General features: G+C 50.9%; 1 protein-coding gene across 1 annotated transcript in view; it reads right to left on the bottom strand.

Annotated features, from left to right (window-relative positions):
• Positions 1–304: 304 nt before the first annotated feature.
• The window catches only part of STK10 (serine/threonine kinase 10), a 46,077-nt gene continuing 18,385 nt past the window's right edge, over positions 305–27,996 (bottom strand). Inside the window, exons 4-20 of the mRNA XM_057409794.1 lie at positions 19,252–19,300; positions 16,836–16,985; positions 15,474–15,546; positions 14,563–14,757; positions 13,524–13,605; positions 12,390–12,524; positions 11,312–11,854; positions 7,479–7,609; positions 5,401–5,524; positions 3,980–4,159; positions 3,661–3,753; positions 3,372–3,501; positions 2,862–2,986; positions 2,181–2,369; positions 1,748–1,873; positions 1,357–1,470; positions 305–1,241 (exon numbers count right to left, since the gene is read on the bottom strand). Of these exons, the coding sequence (XP_057265777.1) occupies positions 1,101–1,241; positions 1,357–1,470; positions 1,748–1,873; positions 2,181–2,369; positions 2,862–2,986; positions 3,372–3,501; positions 3,661–3,753; positions 3,980–4,159; positions 5,401–5,524; positions 7,479–7,609; positions 11,312–11,854; positions 12,390–12,524; positions 13,524–13,605; positions 14,563–14,757; positions 15,474–15,546; positions 16,836–16,985; positions 19,252–19,300 (2,580 nt within the window). The 3' untranslated portion in view covers positions 305–1,100. The remainder of the gene's footprint in view (positions 1,242–1,356; positions 1,471–1,747; positions 1,874–2,180; positions 2,370–2,861; positions 2,987–3,371; positions 3,502–3,660; positions 3,754–3,979; positions 4,160–5,400; positions 5,525–7,478; positions 7,610–11,311; positions 11,855–12,389; positions 12,525–13,523; positions 13,606–14,562; positions 14,758–15,473; positions 15,547–16,835; positions 16,986–19,251; positions 19,301–27,996) is intronic.

Raw genomic sequence — 27,996 nt, forward strand, 5'->3', positions numbered from 1 at the left:
CTTCCTTTGTACACCTTGCTTCAGGACTCATTTATTCCTTCCAAATGATGCTTTGCAGCCCGTAACCCTGACTGCAGAGTGGCCAGGCTGGCTGACCCATATGGCCCACACATAGAGAATACTTCAAGTATCTCAAGCACATGTGTGACCATGGGTTCTGGCAATAACACCCCTTGGCCCCTCACTTGTCCTTACCGAAGACACATGACTGTTGTCAATATCTCACTGTGCCACCGCAGGACTGAACACCATTACAAACCTCCGCCTCTGCACATACTCATATACTTCTTTAAGAAACAAAAGCCTGCAGCCAGCTGAACAGTTTAATTATGCCATAGTCCAGCCTCCAATAAGACAGTGTTAGCTCGATGCCAGAGGGACTATGGTGCTAGTAATTATAGCAAATGAAGAAGCAGAAGCATCTTTGGAAGGATGTCCAGATGGTCCCCATTCTGCACAGTCTGTACAGGGAGGAAGAGGAAAGAAAAAACCCAAACCTCTCTCCTCAAAGGCAAAAAAATATCCACATCACTGTCTCTCTCCTGAGCAAAAAAGGGGCCACAGAAGATAGAAATAGTTCTAAGGCAAGTGTTAAGGGATCACAAGGTCAAGGTTAGCCTAAGACAATGCCAAAGCTGCACTGCCCGAGACTTGTCCTTACAGAAGAGTGGGAGGAGGAGCAGCCACAGTGAAGAGAGGCTGATAACCCCTGTGCAGAGGTCAGGAGCCATCTCCCATTTCTCCTGTTCAGAGCAGTTATTGCTTCAGTCTGAGCTGACAAGCCCAGTGAGCACCAGGCTCACGTGAGAGGTGACGCATCCAGTTAACAGTGCAAATACAGACACAGAAAGGGTCCTGCACGGCTTCCCAGCCTGGAGCTGTGCTGAGCACGCCAGCTCCTGGGAAAGCCACCAAAACTTCCAGTCAGCATTCCCAGTGCAGGACAGAGGCCACGTTTATCCCAGACAGAGCGAGAAGACAGGAGGGTGCTCTTGTAAGAAGAGACTGCTGAGGGGGTGGATCTTCCAAGTCCAAGTTGCCCCTCTGCAGCCCAGGAGGACACAGCAAGTGCCAGCCGGTGGCCTGCCAGCTGCAGGGTGTTACAAGCTCTCTGCAGAGCTGAATGGGACGAACTTGGCATGTTTAGTTGGGGATGCTGGCGTCTGTCCATTCGCCTCCTCACTCAGCTTGAAGAACATCTCCTGCTCACGCTTCTTCTGGTTCAGCTCATCCTCCAGGGCCTTAAGCAGAAGGGAACACACATAAGAGCAGTATTTGAGATTGCACTGGAGCTACAGACACTGTCCCCTCCAACCAGCCAAGCAGAACACCCTGCTCATGTCAAAGAGGCACTACCTTCTTCCGCGGCCTCAGCTTGTCTCGCCACTCCTTCATGTGCTGGTTGTGGTTCTCATCCAGGGATTTAAGCTTCTGGGTTTCATGCTCAATCAAGAGGTGACACTTTTCATTCTAAACACAGATTAAAAAGCAGAACACCCATTAAGCATCTAGCAGTTCTAGACTTTGAATCCTGTGGTCAAACAGGACTTGCATCAGCCAGAGGCATTCAGAGCTCTGAGCTCCAGGGCACATGTAGGCACAGCCACAAAAACCTCAAGGCAGATCAAGGGGACATCATCCAGTTCACTGACTGTCCTCTGCTGCCACTTCTTATGACCCACTCCCTGTGCTGGAGCAGAAACAGCACACAGGCAGCTCAGAGAGACCGAGCCATGATGGACAGTACCTGCAGCTGCTGGAGCTCGTTCGTGTTGCTCTCACACTGGGCCTGCATGTCCTTCATCTGTGTCTCATGCTTCTGCTGCTGGTGCAGCCGCTCGGCTTTTTGCCTCTTCTCTTCCTGCTGGGCAAACTGAAAGAGAGAAAAGCAGGTGCCCATGTAGGCAGCATTGCTCTCATCTCCAAAGCTGGATAAGAGACTGGCCAGCTTGCACTGTTACACGGGAAAGAAAGAACAACCCTAAGGATGCTCCCCAACATTGGTCGTAACAGGAGCAATGCTCAAAACCACACCTGATGCCACAAAAGGCCTCCAATTCCCTGCAGTGGGTTAGAAATTCAGGACCAGTTGCCTTTTTCCAGCTTCCCTTTGCCAGGAGGCCAGCAAAGTACTTCACCCCAAACCAAGCCTCAACTCGGTGCCCTTTCCAAGACCTGACCTGTTTAATCTTCTCCCGTTGCTCGGATGCACTCCCGCTGGAGTGGATGTGAAGGCTCTTCTTGTACATGGCCATGCGTGTCTTCCCTTCGCTCCTCTGGATTTTGGGGAGCCGGGCTTTCTCCTGCTGCTGCCGAACTTTCAGCTGCTCCAACATGCGCTGGTTGTATCGCTGCATTTGCTCCCTTTCCTGCAGTGGCAGATGGATGGGTATCAGAGGCGGCCAGCAAGAAAGTGCTGAGGACACCAAAAGGAGTTTGAGATCACATCTGGAATTGCACAGTGGTGGCTGGTGACAGACAAGAGGTAAAGGGCAGCTACTGAACATGCTATGAAAGCAGAGAAGGGGCTGGAAGGGAGCAGAAATGATCGAGATGTGCCAATCTCCACTTGCTGCTCTGAGAATCCATCATTCCACATACTGGACAGTGACAGATTTCCAGAAAAGACCCCAAATTCACAACTGCTTCTTGCACATTAAATGCATGCAGCACAGAATATGTGTCCCAGGCAAGTAGGCTGACCCGAGCATTACTCTAGTCCCTTTTCACTAATAATGACCAGGTCCCTTAACTCCTAACCCACCCTTACCCACTTACAGCCTAGAAAGGAAACATCCCTTCTGGGGACACACAGGCACCTTGCTGACCAGCACTGGCATAGGAAAGTGCTAACTCTTCACCTTCTCATGCTTCCGCAGCAATTCATGCCTCTGAAGGAAATACTGGTCCTTTAGCTGCTGCTTGATGAGCTGGTGTTTCTCCTGTTGCTGAAACTCTTCGAGATCCCAGATGCACGCCTCCCGGTCTGAGGAAGGGAAAAAGGTCAGGAACGCACCCTGGCCCCTCAGCTTAGTCACACAAAGCATCCCAAGCACAAGCAATCCCTTACACACAGGAGCAGTGCAGCAGATGTGGGGGGTGATTGTTCACCTCTTGTTTTCCAAGAGAAATTGGTGGCAAACCATACTGGAGAATCACTTCTTGCAATTATGAAGCCTAATTGGTTCATATTTGTAAAGCACTTTGAAGATTAAAGCACTAAGTATTATTATTGTTAAACATTTAGACAGGATCTGGCAAGGCTGGTTTATCCAAATCCCATCCTGCCAGCTTGCAACTCTGTCACAGCATCTGCTGCGTGGGAAGGACCAGTGTTGGATAAACCCATCATTACAGCCTTTGCCACCCACCTCTCATGAGCTGCTGCTTTTTGTTCAGGCACTCGCGTTCCTTGTCGCAGATCTCTCTCTTGTTCTGGGCAGTTATATTCTTCATGGCTTGCTCCAGGTCTTCCTTCTGCTTGGCCAAAAACTCCTGTTCCTGGAAGAAAACAGCAGTAGCACCATGAGCCTTCTTTCTGCTTCAACTTGAAAAGCATCTGGTGGTGTTTTAAAAACTGCTAGTCCCTAAAAGAAGGATGTTTCTGTCTATTGTGCACTTCCCAATCTTGGAGTCATGGCAACCTTCCCTCAGCCTTACCATGGTTTGTTTTTTCTGGGCAAAGTCATCCATCTTCACCTTCATGTTCCCTTTGCGCTGCTGACGTGGCAGCTTCTCAACCTCATTCTTGACCTTTGGGAAGGGAAATGAGACTATCAGCGAGTAACTTTAGGGCAAGGACAACTCCATCAGATGTTGCTAAACAGCTGGATCTCAAGCAATACCCAAAGAAAAGCAAGAGCTTCCTGCTAAAACACCAACTGCTTCCCTCTCAAGTTCTGCTATGGAGAAATGCTGAGCCTGGAAGAAAGAGATGCAGGAAACCAGCTTTCCTCCTTCCTCCTACCCCCATTTTTACCTCCTTCTTCATCTGCTTCAGCTGTTCCAGGAATTTGACATGGTCCCGCTCCTGCTCCAGGCGAATGCGCTTGGCCTCCTCTCGCCGGCGCAGCGAGTGATCTTGTTCCATCTTCTCAATCTGCTGCTTCTGCTGTCGTTCGAGGTTCTCCAGTTCAGTGTCATAGAATTTCTTCTTTGCCTATACGGGAAGGGAACACAGGTCAACCTCAGCCTCCTCGCCTCTTCCTTCTGAGAAGTTTGTGAATTTTTTGTGGTTTTGTTTGCTCTAAAAGAAGATAAAAAAAGGGACGGAGGTTTTGCATGGACTGAGCCTCTTTACTAAACACAGAGGAAGGAAATTTCCATATAGCACCCCATGCAGCCCACAAGGCAATGCCAGCGCTAGTGTGAGCAGAAAGTGCTTCGGAACTTGTTCTACTGGTGATGCCTTTCAAGACTTCTGCTTATGTCCTGATTGGCAACATCTCACTGGGACCCATAGCCCTGGGTGAGCACCAGACAGCGAAGCTCATGCAGAACAGTTCTTTCACTGCAGACAAGGATTTCCAAGTTTGAGGGCACTGCGCTCTGACAGCACCCTTGGGGCCGATCCTCCCTGTGAGCTGAAGGGATGGAGCACCTGGGTGTCAACAAGAGCAGGCTGCAAACTGCCCCAGGGAGCGGGTAAAGAAAGCAGGTTTGGGGCTTTTGCACATCACGCTGTAAGGTGAACAGGTCTCACAAATGGGAAGTGACTTGCTGAGACGGGAATTCACAGACCTGGCATGTCAAGACTGTAGGAATACAACAGAGCACACGAATGAGCTATGGCTCCCAGCCTGCTGCAAGAGGCTGTGGTTCCCAGGCACACATATGAGGTGAATTAATAAAAGGGTATTTAAAAGATGGCTCATGAAAGTGTTAAAGGGACTTGGCTACAGCATTATTTTACTTCAATGGAAGCTGCCCATGCAGGGACTAAATATGTAAGCCCAGTTTATTCAATTTACACTCAGAGACTTGCCAGAGTTCCTGCTGTCACATGCTGGCCACACTGCTTTCTTAAGGGTTTTTTTCTGTGAAATACAACAGCTCTAGGAACTGTTTCTCACAGTAGCCATGAACAGATGTACAAGAAAAAGATCATTAAAGCGGGAAAGTCCGGAACAACCCTTCCCCTGCTACATCCTGCCAGCAGAGGTACTTGGCGCTTGCAAGCTGAGGGTTGCATATGCTTAATGCCCACAAAAGCCTCTGTCCTCCACAAACATCCCATGCCCCAGATCCCAGAGGGCTTCCTCAGCAGTCCTGCTCCCTCTGGACATGATGCCCCAGGACTGCTGCAACTCAGAGAGCATCACCCTGCACCAGGGTTTGCAAGGCAACTGTAGAGGAAAAGTCAAATGAGCTGATACCCAGGAGCTTCCCCCTTCCACGTACCACCATTTCTTGCTCAAAGCGCCTGAGCATCTGCTCCAGCTGCAGCTGGTGTTTGCTGTTGAGCTGGGCCTGGTTTCGGTGCTCCTCCTTCTGAAGGAGACGCAGTTCCCGCAGCTCCTGGCGCCTGTTGAGGGTTAAAATGGAGAAGGAGAGAGAAGCAGAGAGTCAGACAAGGTCAGGGGCATGTGCCCGAGTGGAGACGGCAGAATCAATAACCAGAGCACTTCAGGGGGAATGAGAGCTGTGCAGCCATCCTGTAGCACCCTGCCACTTGCACTCAGCACAGGCAGGAGGTAAATGCCAACTGACTGATGTGCTCTCAGGCTCTGTGACACTGCGAGGAAGCAGGATGCTAATTACCATAACTGCTGGCAAACCATCAACTCGCACAGGTAAGGCCTGTTAGCATTCACTGTGTGTGAAATAAGCCCTGTCAAAGCTCCTAAGGTAATTCTACATGCACTACTCCCCAGCCAGCACTGAAAACACACATTCTGCTAGCTGGGTTAGTGCACACTGGTCTTCAAAACACAGCTCAGGCCAAGCTGGTGCCGTTCTGGCCTGGCCCCTGTGCTCTGCATCCATTCTTGCTCACACCCAGGTGGCAGAAGAGGCAGATTTCCAGAATTCAGATCTATCTGTCACAACACTGCATCGTTCCCCTCATCAAGCAAAAAGGAGCCTCTGCTCAGACAGTTGCATTTGAGCCTGACACGTTTGCGCCTGGTTGAGCTGGAATATACTGATGTAGAAAAGGAACAGCAGCAGCAGCAGCTTCCCCATGCAGGATCCCCACCGTGACCTCTGCTGCCATGCATTAGCCTTACACATCAAGTACAACTCTCCCTGGGGGCTCTCCTGGGAAAAGCACTTTGGAACAATTTCTTCTTTCAAAACAAACTCAAGCCCCATTAAATCAGCTGGCACAGTATGATGTGCTCTCATCTGATCTCACCTTCAAATCCAAACCTTGGCATGTTCCAAGAAACCAGAAACAAACCCCTTAAGTGCAAATCAAGATGCGAAGAGAGTTGATTGTGCCCACTAGCTAGCCCCAGGGGAATAACTGCTCCTCCTAAAAGGTGTTCAGGGACTTGAGGCTTTCCAGCCAAAGCCTCTGTGTCTCTTCACCCACCTCACAGATGGAGAGGGCACAATTTAAAGAGAGTCCTCTTTCCAGGGATGCCACCACAGCTCGGGGTGGACCAGGAGAAAGCAGCTGTGCCTGGAAATTCCCTATATGCTAGTATGCACGTTCTCTGTGTTTGACTGGGGTTATATGCACTTCTCACACAAGAATAAGTAGCTAACGAGCTTCTGTATAGATCTGATATTAGGGCCTATGAATAAGGTTGCCACAAGAACACACAGTGCTTGGGATGAATTGTATTCTCAGAGGGCCCCTCAAAGCAGCACAAGGGAACCTAGATTAGGGCATCAAGCAAAACAGTTTGTATTTTAATTATTTTAAGGGCCTTTTCATTTCAGTGCTGCTGATAGTAACCAAGGTAGAAACAGCAGCTTCTCTTCCTGAGAACAGGTCATGAGGTTTGAAAGCTGTAAGATCCACAAAGGAGTCATAAAGGCTGAAACAGGGAGGACACATTCATGAACATTAAGTGGTGCTCAAGGAGTTTACAACTCTGTTGGCCTTTCTGTCAATGAATTCTGAGGAGACGGAAGAGCAAAAGGAAGAGGAGCGTCTTGAGAACCTTTCTGTGCTTATTTCCATTGAGCCAGAACACCTACAGCCCTGGAGACACATTCAGTCATCCCCAGAGGATAGAGTGAGCCACAGCACAAGCTTCTCTCTCGTCACAGCTTTGCTGCACCTTATCACCAAGATGCATACCTCATTTCTCTGCATGAAAAGAGCTCAGCTTAGTCAGTACATCAAGGCCTCTGCCAGTCAAGGAAAGGCCAAAAGAAGTGATGCCCACACTGGACAGTTGTTCTGCCCAAGGGGGATCAAGACAGAAAATAAGAGCACATTAGGTCGCTCCTGGATTTGTTTGCAGAGAAGAAAACCCTGCCCTGGCTGGTGCCCTGCCCTCCCTGCATCCCAGTGACCCACTTGCCTGAGAAACCTCATCTCTTCATCCTTCTTCTCATCCTCACTGATGATTTTCGAGGTGGTGACGCTCACCTCTACTCCATCCACCACAAACTTGCGGGTGCGCTTTAACGTCTTCTTGTGCATCCGGGAATCCTGAGTTCAGCAAGAGAGGGAAAGAAGAAACTATGCAGCAGAGCTCCCCCGCTTGTTGCATGGGGTGCAGAGCTGGAAGCTTCAGAGCAATTTTGATGCCATTGTTAATGAGGAACATAAGCAGGGAAACCACATCAAGCAAAAAACAGCAGCAGATTTGGAGCTGCCCTTCACACCACTCAGCCTTGCAATGATGCCACAGTACAGTGTGATTGCTACCCTGCAGAAACCTGACCTGGAGAAGAGGCATGTGAAAACCCTTCCTCGCCATGTCCAACTAAAGCAAAACCTGATAGGGAACACTAGGATCCTTCCTTAATTGCAGTGCTGAAAAATCCACACAACAGGAAGCTTGCAAATGGTTCATTTAAAGGCTCCTGCACTATCTGACCCACAGGTATCCCCCCATGTCCTTGCACATGTGAGGCAGGCAAGGTCCTCGCATCAGGCTGTGCTTGCAGACAAAGCCAGGGAAACAAGCCAGCCCTGCCCAAAGGCTCAGCACTCATGTCCCTCTGCTCCTCATTACAACACTCCACTAATCACAACCAGCTCTGAGCCTCTCACCATGACCTCCACAAAGCACAGCCCAGGCTCACTTACATTAGCATTGGCAGGGACAAGTGCCAGAAGCACCCATCCTCTCCCAGCAATAGCGCAGGTGGTCAGCATCCCCCTGCAGGGTCAGCAGCCCAAGCTTGGCTAAAGGACTGTGACCAGGGACTCAGTTTCTTTGGCAAAAAAACAAGGATATGAATGACTTGAATCATGGAGCCCTACAGGAAAGCACAATGGTGCAATGAGCAAAGGCTCCCTGAAGTCCTCTTGCTCTTGCAGTGATAGCCATTAGAGATATAGAAGATGTCAGAAGAGCTTCCTGTGAGCCTGCAAGGCCCAGAGCAAGCCCCTGAAAAGCTTGCTGTAACAGAGGAGTCAGAGAAGCTCTGACGGCATGCAGCCTGCCCACTGTGTAACAACAGACCACTATAGCAGTGGTTCAACCAACAGACAAATTGGTGCAAAAAGGTTTGCACGAGACCAGCCTAGGTCACAGAGGCTCTTACTGCCCCAAACTGAATTAAAACAGCTGTCTAAAACTCCTGCATTGTCCAAATGAGAAAATGCCACCACTGAGCTCTCTGTACCAACCTCTGTGCCCAATAACACCCTCACTCACTGCCTGAGCCCAGTGACCTGGGGATGTGGCAGCCCACCTGGTTCTTGGTCTCTGAGTGGTCCCCAGGTTCTTCCCCACTGTTGAACAAGCAACTCCCTGCCTTAGTCATGGAGCTACTCAAACATGGATATTAAAACAGAATTACTCATTTTCTCCTGGTCTTTTCTGTTACCCCTCAGTAGCAGGCCAGCATCCTCTCATGAACACAAGAAAATGCATTTTCAAACATTCCTGTAATGTAAATTGCTCTCCAGAGAAGAATCTGACAAGCTGTGGTCATATGGGATGCTGACTTTGAGTGCTCACACTTCACAGCGCACATCCCAGTGCGCCTCCTCCAGCTCCCAAGGGTTTCAGCCAAAGCTGTGAAACACCAGCACACACGCAGGTCAGACCTCAGAAAGTCAAGCTAGATACTCAAAAGGAGGAGTTCCCTCCAGAAGCAGGTGTATCTGAGAAAGTTTGGGTTACCTTTTCAAAACCCTATCCATCTCCTTTTGCCTGAATCTGACCTTTTTCCTGCCAGCTGCAGCCTCCCAAACTCACCTGTAGATTTCCTATTCCTAATCTTCCTGAAAAAAAAAGAAAAAAGGCCTGAACACTTTTTACCAGAGGTTTAGTTTTTGGTTTTCTTCTGGACTAAACTATTAGCAACTGGAAAAAGAAAAAAGTCTGGTAATAAAAGGGTCACTTGAACTTTGCAGTTTAGCCTGTGATAAATGCATGTAATAGTTAATGTTTACAGTCAGAAATGGTTTAATTCTTTGCTGCTCCTTCTCTTGCTGTAACCTGCCTGGCGCTCTGTGCACAGAACCCAGCAGCACCAGGAACATGAGCATGGGCAGAGCAGGGGAGTTTAACCCCATGAAGCTAAGGCTGGGCAAGGAGCCTGGGTGAGGAGGGAGCAGCAGAGCCTGGTACCCCCCATGCACTCACAGCTCATTGTGCAAAGCAGAGGCTTCAGCAGAACATCTTTCCTAGAGGCCTCCAGCAGCATTGCTTCTGCAGAACAGCTCTGCTTGAATGCCTTGAATGCTTGGAGAGATGACATTTACTTTGTTCTGAGCAATACCTCTGGCTGGGGCAACTCAGACTACGACCTAACATGACCATCTCTTTGAGACTTACTCCCTGTAAAACCCATGAACTCCTTTCCCTTTCTAGGGGAGCAGCTGGGGAGAGCAACTACATGTGTGGCATCATATTCATCTTTGGCTGGCCTCAGGGAGACCAGGTAACATGGGAAAGGCAGTGATGAGGGATAAACTGCTATGCAAGAGCATTGCAGTTCCCTCATTAAGGATCCACATTAATTGCAGGCTCCTGCAGGGGATGCTGGCTCTCATGCTCACAGCAGGAGACAGAAGGGGAGGAAAGTTTTGCCAAGAATGGTTTTCTCAGCACGTTTCTATGCCGGGAAGCTATCACTCACACAGGCAATTGGATAAAGGTCTTGTGCAACACGCTACTTTGCTCCCTCAAGTCACACGTATTTCTTCTTCTGAAACTCAGCAAATACCATTCCAGTTATTTTGCCTTTTCCTCCAAGCCATGCTGACCTGGCCGGCTCTGGCTCACAAGCATTCCCAGCCTCCAGAAAGCTTTAGCAAAAGCCAAGAAGCCTGGGAAGTTTTCATGCAAGTTACTGCTGACACAAACCAGGCCAGATGTATGGCAGGTTGGAAAAATTAAGAGAGGTACTAGCCCAAATAAGCTTTCTGCTAGGGCTAGGAGAGCAACAGAGTGATGGGCAATGGATAGCTTAGGAAATCACATTTTGGGTTTCATGCTTGCCCTTGCTCCAACTGTGTATGACTGCACAAGTCAGGTGAGTGGCACGGTTACTTCACGCTTCTCAAGGACCCAAAATAACTATAGAGCATCAGACTTCAGTGGCCTGAGGTAGCAGAGGACACATCTACCTGCAGCAGCTCCATGAAGAGCTTCTCCTTCACTTGAGAACACACCATGTGCTCATGGCATAATTTAACCCAGCAGTGTGTGCTGTGCCAGCTGGAGCCCAGCTGGGACAGGCATCCCACAGACAAAGAGAGCAAACCATCAAAGGCTTTCCCTAAAGATGGGCTTCCTCCCTCCTTGCTGCCCCTATGTTTATTTGCAGAGCTCCAAGCCTGGACACTCATACTGCAAGCACCAAGTCCAGTCTTCCCAGCTATCTGGAATGTAGGCACATAGGTGTTCTTTAGCATCAGGCTGTCCTCAACCAGCCTCTGTCCTCTCCTACTTTACCTGTTCCCCACCTTCAAGCACAGGTCACACTTGGGGCATCTCATTTTCTCCTCCTGTAGTCAAAGCTCAACCCCATGTAGAGCACAACATGCTGCTTTCTCAGGAAGGAGTTTAAGGGGCTATGGCTGAAGTGTGCAAGTCCACAGCCTCTCAACGAAAGGATCTGAATTTCAGGTCTGAATTCTAGGACTTGGCTGAAAAGAGAACCTCGGTGCTTTTTAACAGGGGGTGGCTGCTCTTCCTTCTTCACACCCTCTGCCCTCCACACCACTCACCTTCGGGGAGATAGATCCACTCTCCCTGTTGAGGGACAGGTCAGCAGACAGGGAGATGGTGAGGTCCATACTTTCAGAGGCTGAAGTGCTGCCAGAATCCGAATCCCCTTTGGGCCGGCTGCCAGGGAACGGAGCTGGGGAATCCAAGCTCCCATTTGCAAGCTTTTCCTCCATTAAGGTCTCCAGGTGGCTGCTCTCTGGTCGCTCCACGATGCTCTTCCGCTCCTTGCTGCCTGGCCCAGGCTGCTTCTCCCCCTCCATTGAGTTACTGAGCCGGCTGGGCTGCAAGATGATGTCTGGCTTGCCCTGGGTGGCCGAGGTGGCAGAGCTGGCAAGGGCTTTTGTGGAGTGGTTGCTCTCCAGCTTGCCACTGTCACCGTTTATCCTTTCACTTGAGAGTTTATCGCTATGTCCATCTGTGCTCTCCTTGCCAGTCACCACAGGCCCGTTCACTGCCTTGGGCAAGGGAGATTCTGGAGGCTTCTCCCCATCGAAACTCATCTGACTTGCCTCAGAGGGGTCCCGCTTGTGCTTACCAGGGGGCTAGAAAGACAGCGAAGGGAAGGTGTTGGGTTTTGCACCACTGCTTTAACACATCTGCAAGAGCTGCAAGTCCCCGTGCATCAGAGCAAAGTCACCCACAGCTAAAGAGTCACTGGGAGGAATTTTTCTCTTTCAGGACATCAGCCCTGGGATATCTTTTTCCAGGTTTGTGGTCCCAAGGACTGTGGACACTGGCTGGAGGGAAACAGCAGAGTGGGGAAGCTGCAAAACCTGCAACTTCTTAAGAGGCATCCTAGGAGTTTCCTTATCAAACACCTTTTCCCATAGCTAACTCCACCATGGATTAATCACTATCCTTTGGTACAGATGGAGGAGGTTGAAGCATGGCCCCCAACAAAGCTGCACAGGCAGCCACCAAAAAACAGCCCCTCTGTGGCCAAGAAACTGCTCCCCCCAACTCCACCAGATGGGGCCCAGAATAGCTGTAAACCAGCTTTTGGGAGCCTAGAGAAGTTAGGGGCTCCTTCCCTCATCACAGCCACAAACTTGCCAGCACGGTGCTGGGAGCGCTCACCAAGGCAGACTCCAACGAGTCGTCTTCTTCTGCTTCATCCCGACTGTCCTCGATCTCTTCCATCACCTCAGCCTTGGCCTCGGCCACCAGCTCACGCAAGGCACGGTTGCTGGTCACCTTGCTGACGAAGGGATGCTGAAAAGCCAAGCACAATGCACATGTGTGAGGTGGCCATAAAGCAGACTTTGCGAGCTTGCAGCCAAGTAAGCACATGGGGACAGCAACGGCAAGGACCACTTCCTGCTTAGAACAATCACAGAGTCCTAAAGACAAAATACTTGCCAGTGTCACCATGCTTAACCCTCAGAAGAATCAACAGATACGTGCTGCATGTATGAGGCAGAAGAAGAACAAGCACGATGCCAAGGTTAAGCACCAGCTCTGCACACAGATTCTTAAAGCATGGTGCTCTGTGAAGCTGCTTTGTCAATGTCCCCCAAACAAAATCACCAGCTGCATTTAAACAAGGGGCTTTTGCTGCAGAGGAGACGTCTCCCCTCTCCACAAGCAGGCTGAACTCCAGGGTGTAGGTCCAAGCCCAGAGTGCCACCAGCAATGGGGTAAGAGCCAGTCTGGGGGGCAAACAGAGGGGAAGGTTTGATTGAAATTGAGCTCAAATTGCTCAGCACACACAGTGAAGTGTTTGTGTTGAGCTTCAGCAAAAGGCTGGGGAGTCCCTCGGGTTCACAGGGACTGTTGCACGCTTCCTCCTGCCAACCACAGCCACTGGGGAAAAGCATCTTCCAGATTCTTGCTATTGCTCTGGAAGTGAACGGGAGGAAAGGAGCTGAATTTGAATCTGGGATAACCAGGTATAATCCAAGCTGGCTGCCACATGGGTATTTTCAGGCAGTGGGAGCCATTTTTATTCCAGCTTTTGTCCCCAGGGACTCTGCAGTTAGCTCCAAATGGAAAAAGCATTGCTGTTGCTTTTTGGAGCATTTCAGTGGCTGAAAAGCGCTATGAAATTTCTAAACAAAACAAAAACAATCTGAAACCAGCCTGGGGCCCATCAGCACCTTAGTGGGGTGGTTTAGCTCTGAATCACGCCATACACACAAGGGACACTCACAGACTGGGGCAGACACAGACACTATACACAGACCCAGCCCTGGGTCCAGGGCTGGCCCCTACCTCCAGCAGCTGGGCAGCACTGGGCCGGGTCTCTGGGTTCTTGTCCAGCGCCTTCTTCAGGAAGTCTCTGAACTCCAGGGACCTTAAAACACAGTTGTTGGTGAGAAGCTCAGAGGGAAAGGCCCTGAACACCACAGGGGTCTGCTCCATCCCTGTGCAGGTTCTGTCCCAGTCTGCAACTGGTAAGAATCATCGTTTCACTCCCAGCACGGGAAACCCTGTGCTTGGCTATTCTGATTATTTGTAGGAGAATCAGCAGTGTGGCCAAGTGAGGGACTAGATTTTGCCTTACCTGCGATGGCAACGGACAGAGAGGCTGAGCACTGGGCTCTGTGCTCCAGGGCCAAGGCACAGTTAGGAAAGGACACCAGCAGTTATCCTCCAAAGGGAGCCCAGGGGTGGAGCTGCTTGGACAAGGATGCTCCAGAACCCATCCCCACAGCTTCAAGTGTGAAAGGATGGCTGTGAAGGACCAGAAACCCCATAGGAGGGCACCCTCAGCCTGCAAAGCACAGCTCTGAGACACAGAGCATGTCCCTGATATTCTGTGCTGCTTGCTCCTGCTGGGTTTTGGTGTTGGGATCCTGCCTGCTACCTGAACTGCTGTAACAACGCTTGCGACTCCAGTGCTCTCCCAGCAGTAATCTACTGCTGGCTATTATGCAGTGGGTTTTATCATGATTAAAAGAAAAATCTGCTAGTATTTTTTAAACGGAGAAGAGACTTCCCAGACTCCAGGAAAGAAATTCTAGAGCTCTCAGCCATCTCCAGGTTTAGAGGAAAATCTGCCTTTCATACAAAACCAGGATGCTTTGAAAGCAGCCAAGAGATCACCCTCATTTCAGCAGGGCTGTGGGTGAGCAGCAGCTCCCCCCGTGCTGCCTGCACATCATCACAGTGTCAGCACAGTCACAGCACAGAGCTCGATTTCTGCATTGGGTTCTCAAATTAAACAATACTGCTAGAAAAGACTGTTTTTTTTCTCTCTTGAAACACTGTAAGTTGGAAAGCAGACACCCTGCTGCCCCAAACCCCTCACCATTTGGAAGGGCAGCTGAGTGTGGGGGGGTCAGACTTGGCAATCTTCAGCAGGACTCTCATGGGGTTGAGCTCATGATGGGGTGGCTCAATCTGGGCCATTTCAATCAGCGTGATGCCCAGAGACCAGATGTCTGCCTTGTAGTCATACGGAGTGTCCTTCATGGTCTCACACATCACCACCTCCGGGGCCATCCTGCAAGGGGCAGAGCAAGGAGCAGGGATGGGACGGGTGACACCACAGACAATGTGAGGCTTGCCACAGCAATTAAATGCTTTAAATAATACACAGCATTCCATAAAATCAGCCTTTCCTCCTAGCTCTGGCTTTCAGAAGCAGCAGCATCTTTTCTAAGGGGTCCAACTCCCTCTGTCTTCCACAAACCAACCAAGACAGCCCATAGAAACCCCCAGGCCATTGACATCTGGCATGGATGTTGCTGCAGACAATAAATTAATCCTCGCTGATGCCATTCCTTCAGCAAGTCGGGTGATTTAGAGATTGTGTTTCTGGAGCGAGGAGTTGTTCCCATGTGCTTGGAGCTGCTTCAAAGCCCACTGAACCCCCCCCCGGGGGCAGGGAGCGAGGAGCACACACACGCAAGCACACGTGTGTCCTTCACTCCTCCAAGCCTGGAGCATGGTGGCCCCTCTATAGCTCAGGGCACTGCGACACAGGGCAACGCTCCCACACCACTGAGGCTGCTCACAGCCCCCTCCAGCAAGGGAAACCCTTGCACATGTGGACACTGGCCAAGACTCCTTGCTGAAATCCTCCCAGCCGTGCTTGGTGAGGCACTATGGTGCATCACATCCCAAAGGCCATCCGCTCCCTGTTTCTGAGCAAGCCTGATTTTCAGAAGAGTGAAGCTCCTCACGAACACCGGGTTTCTTAGCAAGCAGGTCACTCACCAGTAAGGGGTGCCAATGAAGGAGTCTCTCTTCTGCAACGTTTTCATGTTTTTGGCAGACACTCCAAAGTCAGCTGCAAAGAGCAGTAACATTAGATGCTGCAGGAAAACCAAAGACCCTTCTAAACCAGCACACTTGGCTGAAATGCAGGTTTAAAAGCAAATGCACATTTAAAGCAAGAACATGATACAACTTGATGCTTCCTCTAAACAGAGCATCAGAAATTAGATTTGCTTTTGGACACATAAGCACCAGGGACCTTCCCCCTCCCATGTGCTGTAAGACAGGGGCATAACAAGTCACCCTTACTGTAACCCAAACCCTACACATCTAGAGCGAAGCTGAGCTCTTTTCCACAAGCAAACAAAAGCAGAGCCGTGGCAGATTACTTTCAGGACTGCTATTTCATGGCAAAAAGTCTCACTTTACACCAGAAAAACCAACGTGCTGTTACATTCTTTCTTTTCCTTTCAGCCCTGCTTACAGCGGTCACTGCATGATGCCTTTCAATGAGTATGCCCCTTTTATAGAGAGCTTCTGAAGCCAACCAGACCCAAATCAAACTGGTAAGACCTGCAAAGGGTACCAAGCCCACTTCAGGTTACTTTGCTCCCCAGATTGCTACTGATGACCTCTGGAGGAGGTGTTATCCATCTGCACCCCGTTCTTAGGAACATTTCTATCTTCCCAGGCTGACTCCTGGTCTCCATCAGCACCCACAAACACATCCCAAGAGCACCCACAGCTACCAGCACCCCTCAGAGTACAAAAGGAGATCTGCATCTTTCTAACCAGTCCCTACAGACAAAGCTACCTTCTCATCCTCCAGCAGGTAGTTGGATGTCAGTTTAACTCAAGTTGCTTGGCAAAGCAACCTTTTGGCAAAACTCCCCCTGTCACCACCAGACCTGCTCTGGAGATAGGATGAATTCTTCCAGCTCCCAGCTATGTCAACTGGCACCCTGCACAGGATGCTCAGCAGGCCAAAAAGCATTAAAGTTGAGTTCAAAGAAGGATTAAACAAATTCACTAAAGGAACGTCCGTGAAGAGCATGAGCACAGCTGTGGCTCGGTGAGGCTTGGTACCCAGCTGGGTGCTAAGCACAGCACACAGCTCAACAGCAGACTGAGCCTTGCACCTCCTGCCTGAGCTCATCAGCAGCAAAGTAGCTGATGTCCCATAGGCAGGGCAGAAGGCAGAGAGCATCCCTTGATCTCCCCCATGCTTGGGTATAGCTGAACACTACTGTCCAGCTCCCAGCAGCACATGGCTGTCATTAACGTAGCATGAAACGGTCCCGCAGCTCTCCCATTGAATTCACCAAGCAAACACTTGCTGTGCTCCTGTGCAGGCCAGCTCACCGAGCTTGATGTCCCCATCCTGGGTGAGGAGCACGTTGCCTGCCTTCAGGTCACGGTGGATGATCTTCTTGCTGTGGAGGTAATGGAGGGCTTCCAACATCTGGCGGCAAATCACTTGAATCTGAGGTTCGGTCAGGCCCCGGTCCAGCTCTGTGGGGAGGAGGGAGCTGTTAACCAGGTCAGGGATTGGAGCAATGCTCCACATGAGCAGCAGGAAGGCACTTGCTATCCAGCAGACCATTTAAAAACCACTGTCCATGTGTCAAAGTCGTGGGAGACCAATGCAAATCAGCTTGTTAAGGTAATCTATTCCCTAAACCAGCACTCAGCACAATGCCTGCCTGCCTGAGGCTGCTGGTTTATAGCTCCCTCCCAGGGATGCTTGGCTGAGGCATCTGGCCCAGGAATAGCGGATAAGGAGCATGAGAGGGGGAGCCAGGCATGCCTGCAACAGGGGTCTGAACTGTAAGTTCCCTGCAATTTGGAAAAGAGGTCCCTGCAGACAAGGTGAGTCATGCCCAGTGTGGGGATGCTGCTGCCAGGAGGAGGGAGGTGAACTCAGCTGCAGGCAGCAGTAGGGCCAGACACAGGCGTGAAAAATCAGCAGCTTCATATGCAGCCATGGTGTCATCCCCTAAGGAGCTACCCCTGCCATGGAGACGCAGCATATCTCCTGGTACATGAGGGGCACACTACTTCCCAAAGCAACAAGCAATAAAATGCTCATCTACGTTATCCCTGTCCACCGCTTTCAGCTGGTATTTCAGTTAGCACCAGATACCAGCCAGCAGTTTGTACCCTGCAGTCTGTCCCTATTTCTGAAGCCACCGGTGTGACCTCCCTGCTGCGCTCTGCCCAGCCATCTTCACCACCCAAGACTACTTTCCAAAGCGACAGCTCTGCAAACCATCAAACTTCCAGATGGTTAGCATCATCCGAGCTTCCCTCCCTCCCTTTGCAGTGCAGATCCCTCCTCCAGCACAGCAGAGCAGACCAAGCCTCAGACAACTCCAGCTGCCCAAACTACACAGCCAGGATGGGGCTGATGGATGGACTCTAGCAACTGGGACAGATGCTTAACCACAGTCTGGGGGATGCTGGGTCAGCCACTTTGTTCCTCCTCTTCCTTACCAAGATCTCCCTTGCTCTGGGGGAAGCTGATGCTTTTCACTCTCCCTGGAGCACCTGGCACAAGTGAGGTACAATAGGCCACAGGTTTTGTACAAAAGATTTCAAAAGCGAACACCAGTTGCTGGTGGTGATGGGGAGGTGGAATAGGCAGCAGCTCTGAATCTACTCATACTGGGAGCATTCTTGGGGTCCTTCTCAGAGCTCCTCCTGGCCCTCATTCAGAGGGTGACAGTGCTACAGGCAGGTCACTTGCTCATGGTTTTCTATCTTCCCCCTTCCCAGGTCCTCCAGAGACCGACTGCCATGGACACAGCCCCATGGATGCTCAGGGGGATTTTCATGTCCCAAGAGGCAGGGCACCCCTCCTGAGGTTTTCCAGGGAGAAGGCATCATTTCATCCAGCACTTTGCAACAGGTACTTGTTAATGCAGTGATTTGGGCCTTTTAAATTCATTAAAGAATTTCCTAAAGGACGCACTAAGTTTCAGGGCTGAATCAAAAATGACAAATTTGTGTCCATACTTTCTCTGTAAATAAAAAGCAAGCGAGGACTTTGGAAATATCAGAGCCGAAAAGGAATAACCCCTGGGGAGAAGCAGCTCTGCCCAAGGGGCTCCAGGCAGGAAGATGTCAGAACACCACGTTCACCATGTAGATGGGATGTCACTGCCCCTAGGGTCCATAACTGCCGTGGCACCAGCCAGGGCTGTTTTGGGGAACACCTGCACACTCCCAGTCCCAGCAGCTCTATGTGGAAGGGAGGAGTTAAAAATGGGAAGATTCCTGGAATTTCTGCAAACTGCAGTTTCTTCGGACACTGCTGCCTCGCCAGATGACCGATACCATATGGAGAAGTCAGCAAGGAGATCCTGGGAGATTCATCACAACAGATTAAACATCTCAGCTCTGTTGCTCTTCCCAGGAAGCTGTGGGAACACGATCCCAAGACCCAGTGCCTCAGATAAATATTTAAAGCCATCTTTCCCCTCCAGCCAGACTCTCCCTTCTCCCCATGCCTTGTGATCTGCTGATGCCAGCAGCATTTAAATCACAAAAGGACATCAAAGTAGCTCAAGAAACACTGCAGGGCTGCCACACCTTCTACACCAGGTATGAAAAATAGGCAAGCTCATGGGAGAGAAACAGTAGCTGGAGAAGCTGGGGCACCCACGTCCACCATCCATCCATCCATAGGTTGCCCCTGAAAGCATGCCAGAAGGCTGGAAATGCCTTCAGGGCATCCCCCAAGCACGGAAAGGAGCCCAGCACCGCACACTGCACTCACCCAGCATGGTGGCATCCACCGCCCCGCCTGGGCAGAACTCAATCATGATCTGGGGAAACAAAGACAGAGGAATTAAACTCAGGTCCACATCTCTGTGAGCAAAGCTCACTGGGTAGGGAAGAGGAGACAAAAGCACTGGGTTTTTCTTCCCCACACGGCAAAGCTGTTCCTTTGCCCCACTCAGGGATGCAGAGGCTTCTGTGCTCCTCAGGACACATCCTCCCAGGCATTCCCCCGCACCAACAATCACCCAAGCCCTGTGGCAGGATCCAGCACATTGCCCTCAGCAGCCATCTGGGAGGGGCAGGACTGTCCCCATCACTGCAACACCCCCAGCATCATACCTGGCCCCGTACCTGGACACCCACCCTGAGCAGTCAGCTTCAGCTTCGCTTCCTCACTGTTCACATCTCTTCCCATTGCATTTTGGAGCGAGGGCTGCTCCAGAGAGCGGCCTTGCCAACAGGATGAGATAGCTGTCATAGCTGGGAGCTGACGTGGCCGCGAGAAATCAGGCAGGGTTTTCTTTGGCAAATGAAACATGGGGAGGGCTGGCAAGTCTTAATTTTGTTTTAACTTTGCTTTTTTTTCCTGCCCCCATTGCTCCATAGTTCATTGCCCTCTTGATTCTGAGCTATTTGAGGAGAAACTATGTCAATAAAGAAGTTGGGTACGTTCACCAGATTGATGCTGTTTCTCTCCCAGTGATGTGCACAGAGTTCTTCCAGTCCTGCCTGGTCCTGGCTGTCCCCCCACTGATCCTCTCTACCTTCACCTCTGCAAAAACCTCAGCCAGAGCCCAGGCTGGGGCTCTCTACCATCCACGGCTCCCCACTGCCCTCAGGGCAGGCTGCTCAGATGAACAGATTAACATCTCAAGCAGCCGGGGTTACAAGATAGAAGAGATGCTTCACCTCCCCAACAAGCTCTTCTCCTTGTCCAGGTGACACAGGACAACATACCAGAGAGGTGAAATGCTAGAGTTTATTTTGAGGACAACAACTGAGCAAACCAAAGGCAGCGTTTACCAGCACAACTCTCTAAGCCCTTCAAGTGGAAGTCACGTGCAGCACTAAGCACTGGACCAGGAGCCAAGGTTCAAGCTCCCTCTTTCCCATGGTGTAAGCCTACAACTCCAGCAAACCACTTCCCACCCTTTGGATCTGCAGTTCCTACACATGGACAAGAGAAATGCTACTATCAACTTGGACCACAGCACAAGACACAACTGCCTTGTTTCAGTGGAGAAGAGGGAGCAGGACCAGGCAGAACTGCTCTACAAGAATTGGCCCAGGAACAAGAGTCAGAAGGGAGATAATGCTGAGAAACCCAGGCAGGTTGGGCAGCATGACAGAGGCACTGTTGGAGGAAGTGGAGAAGAAGAAACCAGAGGCCAGGGCTGGGGAAGCATTTGAAGCAGGCAGATGGAGACAAGCAACTGGAAGATGTTTAAACCATTGGCAAACCAGGACAACAAATCTGCGCTGACTCTGGTTTGCTGAGGCTGCAGAAAGACAGTGCAGATCTGTCCCATGAAGTCTGACTGTCACACCTCTGCACTGCTCCGGCTGACAGAAAATCTGCCCTACAAATGATCCTGTCTCATCACTGAATCACAGTACAAGGGATTTTTCCATCTCACATGAGCAATCCTTTCCTGCTCCTGCCGCTCCAGGCACCTCAGGAACTCACCTACCCAAAGAGGGTGGCCTCCAGATTCAAGCAACAACCAGTCAGAACAGAAAGCCTGAGGGAAAGACTGGCTGTGCTACCAGGCTCAGCTCTTCAGCTTAAACAGACCCATAACCTAACAGAACCCATCTCAAATCATCTGCTAAAGTGGCCTTTGCCACCCGGGCCACTTGGGTGCTTTCACTGCTAATGCCCAGCAAGCAGCTTTACAGCCTCTGCCTCTCTGTGTCCCGCAGCTGAACAAAGTCCCCTGGCACCTCACACAGCAACTCTTGCACAGCCTCCAGACTGAGAACCGTGATTTGCATTTTGAGGGGTGAGACGCACACAGAGCAGCCAGCTGGGGGATAGCCACATCCACAGCCTCTCGGGAGCCTCCACGCATAGATGCTGTGCCAAGGTCTCCTGCCAGGGGCATGGCTGGCACAGCCCAAATGTGCTCTGGTCAGACACACTGAGATTTTAAATGGGGAAGAGCTCAGCACAAGCAGCCTGACTCTGGACCCGTGTGGGGTGCATTTCATCTCCAAGTTTCATTTGGGTTTGCAGTCTAGCAATGAGAAAATCAGGGAAATCAGTCCATCTGAACCAGCATGACTGTGTATGTTTATGCAGGCACAGCAGGCTGCAAGCCAGGCACTGGGAATATGGGAAATATGGAAAACTTACAAATATGCATTTTCAACAAGGGCAGAGATGCCAAAGAATAATTACGGGTGCGGCCAGATTGTCTGAGCATCCAAAAACCTAATGGGCTGGTTTCAGCCCAGAAAACCTGATTTAAACAACTGCAACTGGCAATCCCATAGCTCATACACCACACACACACTTCCTTCCAGGAGCAAGTTCTGCCTGAAAAGTGTTTTACCACTGGAGCAGGTAGGAAGGCAGCAGCAGCAGTACATGGTCTCTGTGCGAGCTGGAGGATGCAGGAAGCTCACAGAGAGCAGAGGCTGTGCAGCGGGTCTGACACCCTGGGGTGGGCAGCCTGCCACTCTGGCTGCAATGAGGAATGAGTTGGGAGGATCCGAGAACAGAGCTGTTGAACAAGAGCCTGTGCATCTGTGCAGTAAGGGCTTAGGACTGTTTCCATGTGCTTTGGTATATGGGGCTGACTACTGGTGTCCCCAAACCACAGCTGGAGCAGTGACTGCTCTGGTGAGGGTCAATCTCAGCGCTGCACTTCACCTCTCTACACTGCACCGGGCTGCTGCCCATGTTGTAATTGCTGTCCCCAGCAATCCCCCTGTGACCTGCAAGACCCGGGACCCGGCACAGGGCTAGCTGAGCCACAGCAGCACCGCAAAACAGAGGTTTCACACACCCAGACCCAAAAAAGCTCCTGCCGCCTTGAGAACCAGCACGGGAAAACCAGGCGATCTCTGCCCCACTGTTGACAGCCTGAAAATGCCTCCTTCAACGCCAAGCTGGGGTAGCACCTACACCTCCTCCTCCTGCTCAGGGTCCAGGCAAGGGGGGGGTCTGAGCACGCTGCGGGGTCTGCAGCGAGCAGCCTGGAACAGGGCTGGAGCAAACATCCTGTTTATAATGATTTCCTCTGCGCACGAAATCCAGGGACTTCCTTGCTGCAGGCTGCCCAGCCCCTCTGATGCGCTGAGCTGCTGGGGGGGGGGGGGACGACACATGCAGCAGCAAACAGGAGTTCTCCCTCCTGCTGCCACCTCAAAGCTGTCATAAATCCCAGGGATTAAGCACTATCAGCATTCTAGTTTTCAAAGCCCACAGGCAGCCGTAACCGTACCTCGCAGGCACATCCAAATTCACCGCTAGCTCCCATCACTGGGATGTGTGAGCAGCACAACCCTCCACCACTGCCAGAGCCCCACGGACTCAGCTCCAACATCACAGCCAAAGGAACCCAGCCAGTGTGCCTGCCGGGCTCGTTTGCAGGGCCACAAGGATGCATGAGCTGCATGCATGGGAACAGATTTGGGCAGCTGGTTTATAGACAGAAAAAGAAGCCCACTCCCACTATCTCTCAAAACCTTTGTACCACAGTTTGAGGACTGATACATATAAAATTAATATATATATTTAATTTTATATATTTTAGTTATATATATTTTTAAAAGGACCCTTTTCTTCTATACCTTTAGCAAAACAGCTGAATAAAGAGGACTGCAAGCAGAAGCCACATAATCTTTCCCTTTCAAGACACTTTTGCATGGGCAAAATGAAACACAAGCTTAAATCTGAAAGCAAAAGTCCACTCGAGTTAAAGAGCTTTGCTGGTGACCTTGACGTTTCCCAGCAGCTCATCCTAATCCTGCCTTTAGGCACAGCAGGATTTGGAAGCATTTTGTAGCCAAAGTGGAAGCAGGGCATGCAGAGGGGGCTGGGGCTGTTTTCTGAGCTGCTCAAGTAATAAGTGACTGCCTGGGAGGAGAGGAAGCAGGGTCCAGTGAGTCTAGGGCTGCCCTGGAGAATAAATAGACATACATATGTATGAAACAGCTAAATTAAGGGCTCTTAAAGATGCAGGTCTTCAAGCTGCACCTGAGCAAGGGGGCACCATGTATTATGAGAAAGCATTACAGGACCTTGAAACTCAAGACAGCAGATTGGACCCTGTGCCAGGAGAAACCCTCCAGCAGCTCACACAAGCTGAGGGCTGGAGGGATACCAGCCCTGCAAACAAGCTAAGTACAGATTTCAGCCCAGGACAGCTTCTGGGTCTGACAAACCAGAAGCAGCATCTCCTGCCCAGGTACCGAAGTCCTCCAGGATAGGACTGAGATCCTGCTCCTCGCTCCTGCCGCCTCAGGGAGGACCAGTCCTGTCTCCTGGGTGTGTTTGAACCCCTAGAACTTTCTATACTAAAAAAGGAATAAACAAATAATAATAATAATGAAAAGCTTATCTTGAAAGGTATTTTTACCAAGCACTGCACAGTTGCCAAGGGTGGAACAGCTGATGTCCCTGAACTGAGGTTTGCAATTGAAGCCCAATTAAGAGGAGAGGACCCACCCTCGGCCAGCTCTTACTCATCCAATTGGCACGTCAGAGGGCAGAGGCCCACTAACTGTTCCCTCTGCAACAGCACTGGAGAAATGCCTCTTGCAGACAAAAAGGGAGAGGAGGGGAGAAAAGGAAAAGCCATCAATTTGGGAAAGCTGGGGGCTGCTCATCTCGGCACTTGTGGCCCTGGGCAGCCAGGCATTTCCCATGAGTGCAGCGGACTGCCCAGGGAGGCCACCAGGTCCCATAGGATGGAAGAGCCCTTGGCTGCCAGCCCAGTTGCTCCCAAGTCACTGGAAGGGGTGGGTGCCTGCAGGTTTTCCTGTGACTGCTGCGGATGCAGTTGCACACTGAACAGTCCAATTGCTCTGGAGGCATAGGGGTGCTACAGAGCATCATGTCATTACTAGACAGATGCACACTGTGCTAAGGCACTGTAATCATCCAGCAACCTCCCTTCTCACTGAGCCCTGAGCATCAGGTCCAGTGGGAACAGGAGGCTGCCTCTGTCTACCCTCCTTGGCCCAGAACCTGCTTCAAAACTGAAGTACTTCAGCAATTTCCTCTCCTAATCTGCAGCACAGGGTTTCATTTTGCTTCTTCAAGCAGCTGCCTGCTATCAGGGAGAAAGCAACCAGTAGCATCCTGCTGTGGCGGCAGCCTCCATCACCCACATACAGCCTCATGGCCATGCCACGCTCATGGGGCAGTTTACAAGCATCCTTGTCACCCACAGTGGGAAGCGCCACTGCGGCACAGCCACAAGCTCTCCTGGCTTATATCAGCACGGAAAGACTGGGGAGATAAGTAAATGTGGTGAAGTAAACTGCGCTCCATTTAGAGTAGCTGGTGAAGAGAAATGCTCTCCAGGTTGCCTCCTTGCCAGCATCACAAGTGCCAGTTCAGTGCAGTCATGGCTGGCTGCAGGAGAAAAAGGGGGAAAGAAACCCCCTTTAGATGAACTTTACAAAGCTGCTTTTTAGGCTACAGCAAGAGAACAGGCCCTGCTTTTCTGCAGGGGGATTGCCCAAAGGAGGAAGCTCAGGTCCTCCTCCCACCGCAGCGAAACTGCGAGGTGAGAAGGCAGCCGAAGCATCATTCTGAGGCAGCACCACCTCTGGTGCAAACCACAAGGCATGAACAGCTCCCGGCGTTTCAACAAACGGCCACATTGAGTAATAGCTGCTGCCACTGCAGCTGCAGGGCCCTTCCCCTCTCCCTGCCAGCCCCAACAGTGGGACACAGGCAGGTTGGTCCCTACAGCAGAGCCCCATGGGGACAGTTCAACAACCTCCCTGCACCACGGCCACCAAGGGCAAACCTAGAGTCGCCCTTCCATGGTCGGAAATGGACCCAGCACAGCAAACGCACAGGCAGGGTCCTGGGCACTGATGGCATGAGAGACCTTGCATCCCTTCCCCGGCACCATGGGAAGAGCCCACCTTGGGAACAGCACTCCTGTGTGCTGCCCCAACCCACCAAAACACTTCCTCACTTCCTAGTTTCATAGGGGCCAAAGCCTCCCTTCCCAGGGCAGGACCAGGAGTCCTGCAGGCCCCTCATGTATCCCACACCATGGAATCTGTAGCACAGGATGACTCTCCTGGCATCACAGGTAACGGGAAAAGCAGGGGAAGCATAAGGAAGCTGTCTAGACCTTCCCATCTGTGACAGGGTATGGAGGAGTCACAGCAAGGCAGGTCTCTTTTCCCAGCATGTGGATCATACACCATGGGTGAGACAGGCTCCTTCCCAAGCCCTGCAGGAGCAGCAGGAAGCTGAAAACCCAGACAGTCTCCAAGGCTTCTGGTCTCAACTTAGAGGCAGAGGAGGCATCGCAGGTCCAGGAAAGCATCTTACTACAGCCCTGAGTTGTGGTTCTGGAACAGCAGAAAGTTTCCTGCCCTGTTATCTGCAGTGGGCATTCATTAGCTACTGAACACCAGCTTTCCCATCCTGCTCTTCAGTATCCCAGCTCACCCAGCAGCCTGCTGGTGGCTATCCCATACTGCTGCTTAGCCCCATAATACATGTCATGGAAAATACAGACAACAACCAGCTCTGTTGCTGAACTCTACATGTTACTATAGCACCAAGAGGACTTCAGTAAGGTCAGGAGCATCTGTAGCAGGGGCTGAGGTGGTCCCTGAGTGGGGACAGCCCTGGTCCAGCAACACTGGCTGCAGCAAAGATGAAGTGTTACACAAAGAATACAGATGGACATTTGTCCAAAAGCACACAGGCAAATGATGGATCCAGATCTCAAGCTATACCCTAAGACCACTCTGTGCCAGAGTCACACAAGCAAAGCCCAGTCCCACATGCAAAGCAGGCACCTGGGATGCAGGCAGCAACCTCCATGTGTACCCAGAGATCCCAGAACTGCCTCCACAGCCCAGTTATGGCTTGGACACATGGCGAGACCCCCATGAAAAGCTTGTATCCTTCCCCATTATCTGTCCAAGCTCCCACCTGCACCTACCCCCCAAACACAGTGTGAAATCTAAATACCTCTATCCCCTGTCCCTCCAAGCCCATCATGCTCCTTGGGCTGATGGGTTAAGCCCATCCTCATGCCTCCAACGAAATCTGAATGCATTTCTACCTCCCAGGGCTGAGAAAGGCACTTCAGCTTCTGAGTGACACAAACCCCAGAGGACAGAGCTGTTCTTCACTGGTGGGAAGAACACAGGGATATATTTAGGCACAGAAACCACATTTAGCCACTGTCAAGGGGCATGTCCTTTACTCCATCTGCTTGACATCTGAACCCAAGTTCTGGTGGTTAATGGTGAAGCTATGCTGCTCAGCTGGCTGCAAGAGGAGACAAGCAATACCATCAGCCCTCCCAGGAGAAGCTCCCCTCTGTCCCCCATAGCACAGACGCATGCAGGACCACAGGGGCTGGTTTTGGGGAGCACCTCCTTGGAATCAAGTGCTGTGCTGACCAGTGATTTTGTTTGCAAGCATGTTGAGTCCCTCCGTTATCTTGGCCAGCCTGCCCTGCTCCGACTGAAGTCCAAGGAGCAAGTTTACATTACTGAGCAGAGGGAGGAGGTGGATCACATTCCTACACCTACGTAACTTGGCACTTTCCACACCACCCTCCTGCCCAACACTTTTCACTCATCACATGCAAAAGGGCTGTAAGAAAAGGGGGAACAGATTACGCCAGTGTTGCTCATAAGCCAAATGGTGATTCAAAGGAAGGCTGAGCTGCTCTAGCGATTTGCTGGGGGCTGGCTGAAGACAGAGCAAGACACTACAGCAGCCTGCTATGCACTGACACACACTGTCCTTCCCAACCTCACTTCTAGAGCCCCATGAGGCCACCAACACAAGAGGGGCCAAGTACCCAAGAACCATTGCACCTGCAAGCCAACCAGGTCCACGCTCCCTGTCGCTACAGCAGCCCTCAGCACACACTGGAGAGGCCATAAAACAATACAGAACTCACCAGAAGCCTCTGTGCTGCTACAGCAGAGCACAAATGTCAACAGCTTGCCTGACATGACAAGCATGCTGTAGGTGGAAGCGAAATAATTAGTTCTCTGTAAGAGAGTGCTCCAAGCTTGCCAATTTTCCCTTGCAGACAAGGACACCATTCAGAGACTTCAAATATAATGAACTTTTTCTCCCCCCCTTTTCTGAACAAAATAACCTACAGAGAAAAATATTTGAAATTTAAAAAAGGTCTGTCCCCATAACAAGCGGGGGAAAGAAGATGCAGGGCAGCAAGTGAGGAAAGCCAAGGCTTATGGAGTTTCAGAGCAGGAAAGCTTTATCAAGAACAAAGTCAAATGACACTGCATATTCCTGTTTAAATGCAGAGTTCCTGCTGATCACAGGGAGACTGGGGATGAGGTCTTCACATCAAAATCATTCTGAGATGACAAAACATTTCCTTGAACTACCCCCTCAGGTTGGCAGAAATATTCCCATTCCTACTGAAATTTTGGCAGAACAAATCAAAATTCCTTTTAGCTTAACAAAATGGTTTTGACATTGCAAAAACCATCCTTCCCTTGCTAGAATCACACAAGGCATTCCGTTTCTTTTGACAAGGGCTGATAT

The sequence above is a fragment of the Pezoporus wallicus genome, unplaced genomic scaffold, assembly GCF_028554395.1.
Source record: "Pezoporus wallicus isolate ANWC-B61680 ecotype Strahan unplaced genomic scaffold, APGP_CSIRO_Pwel_v1 contig_4309, whole genome shotgun sequence".
NCBI classification, from domain to species: Eukaryota; Metazoa; Chordata; class Aves; order Psittaciformes; family Psittacidae; genus Pezoporus; species Pezoporus wallicus.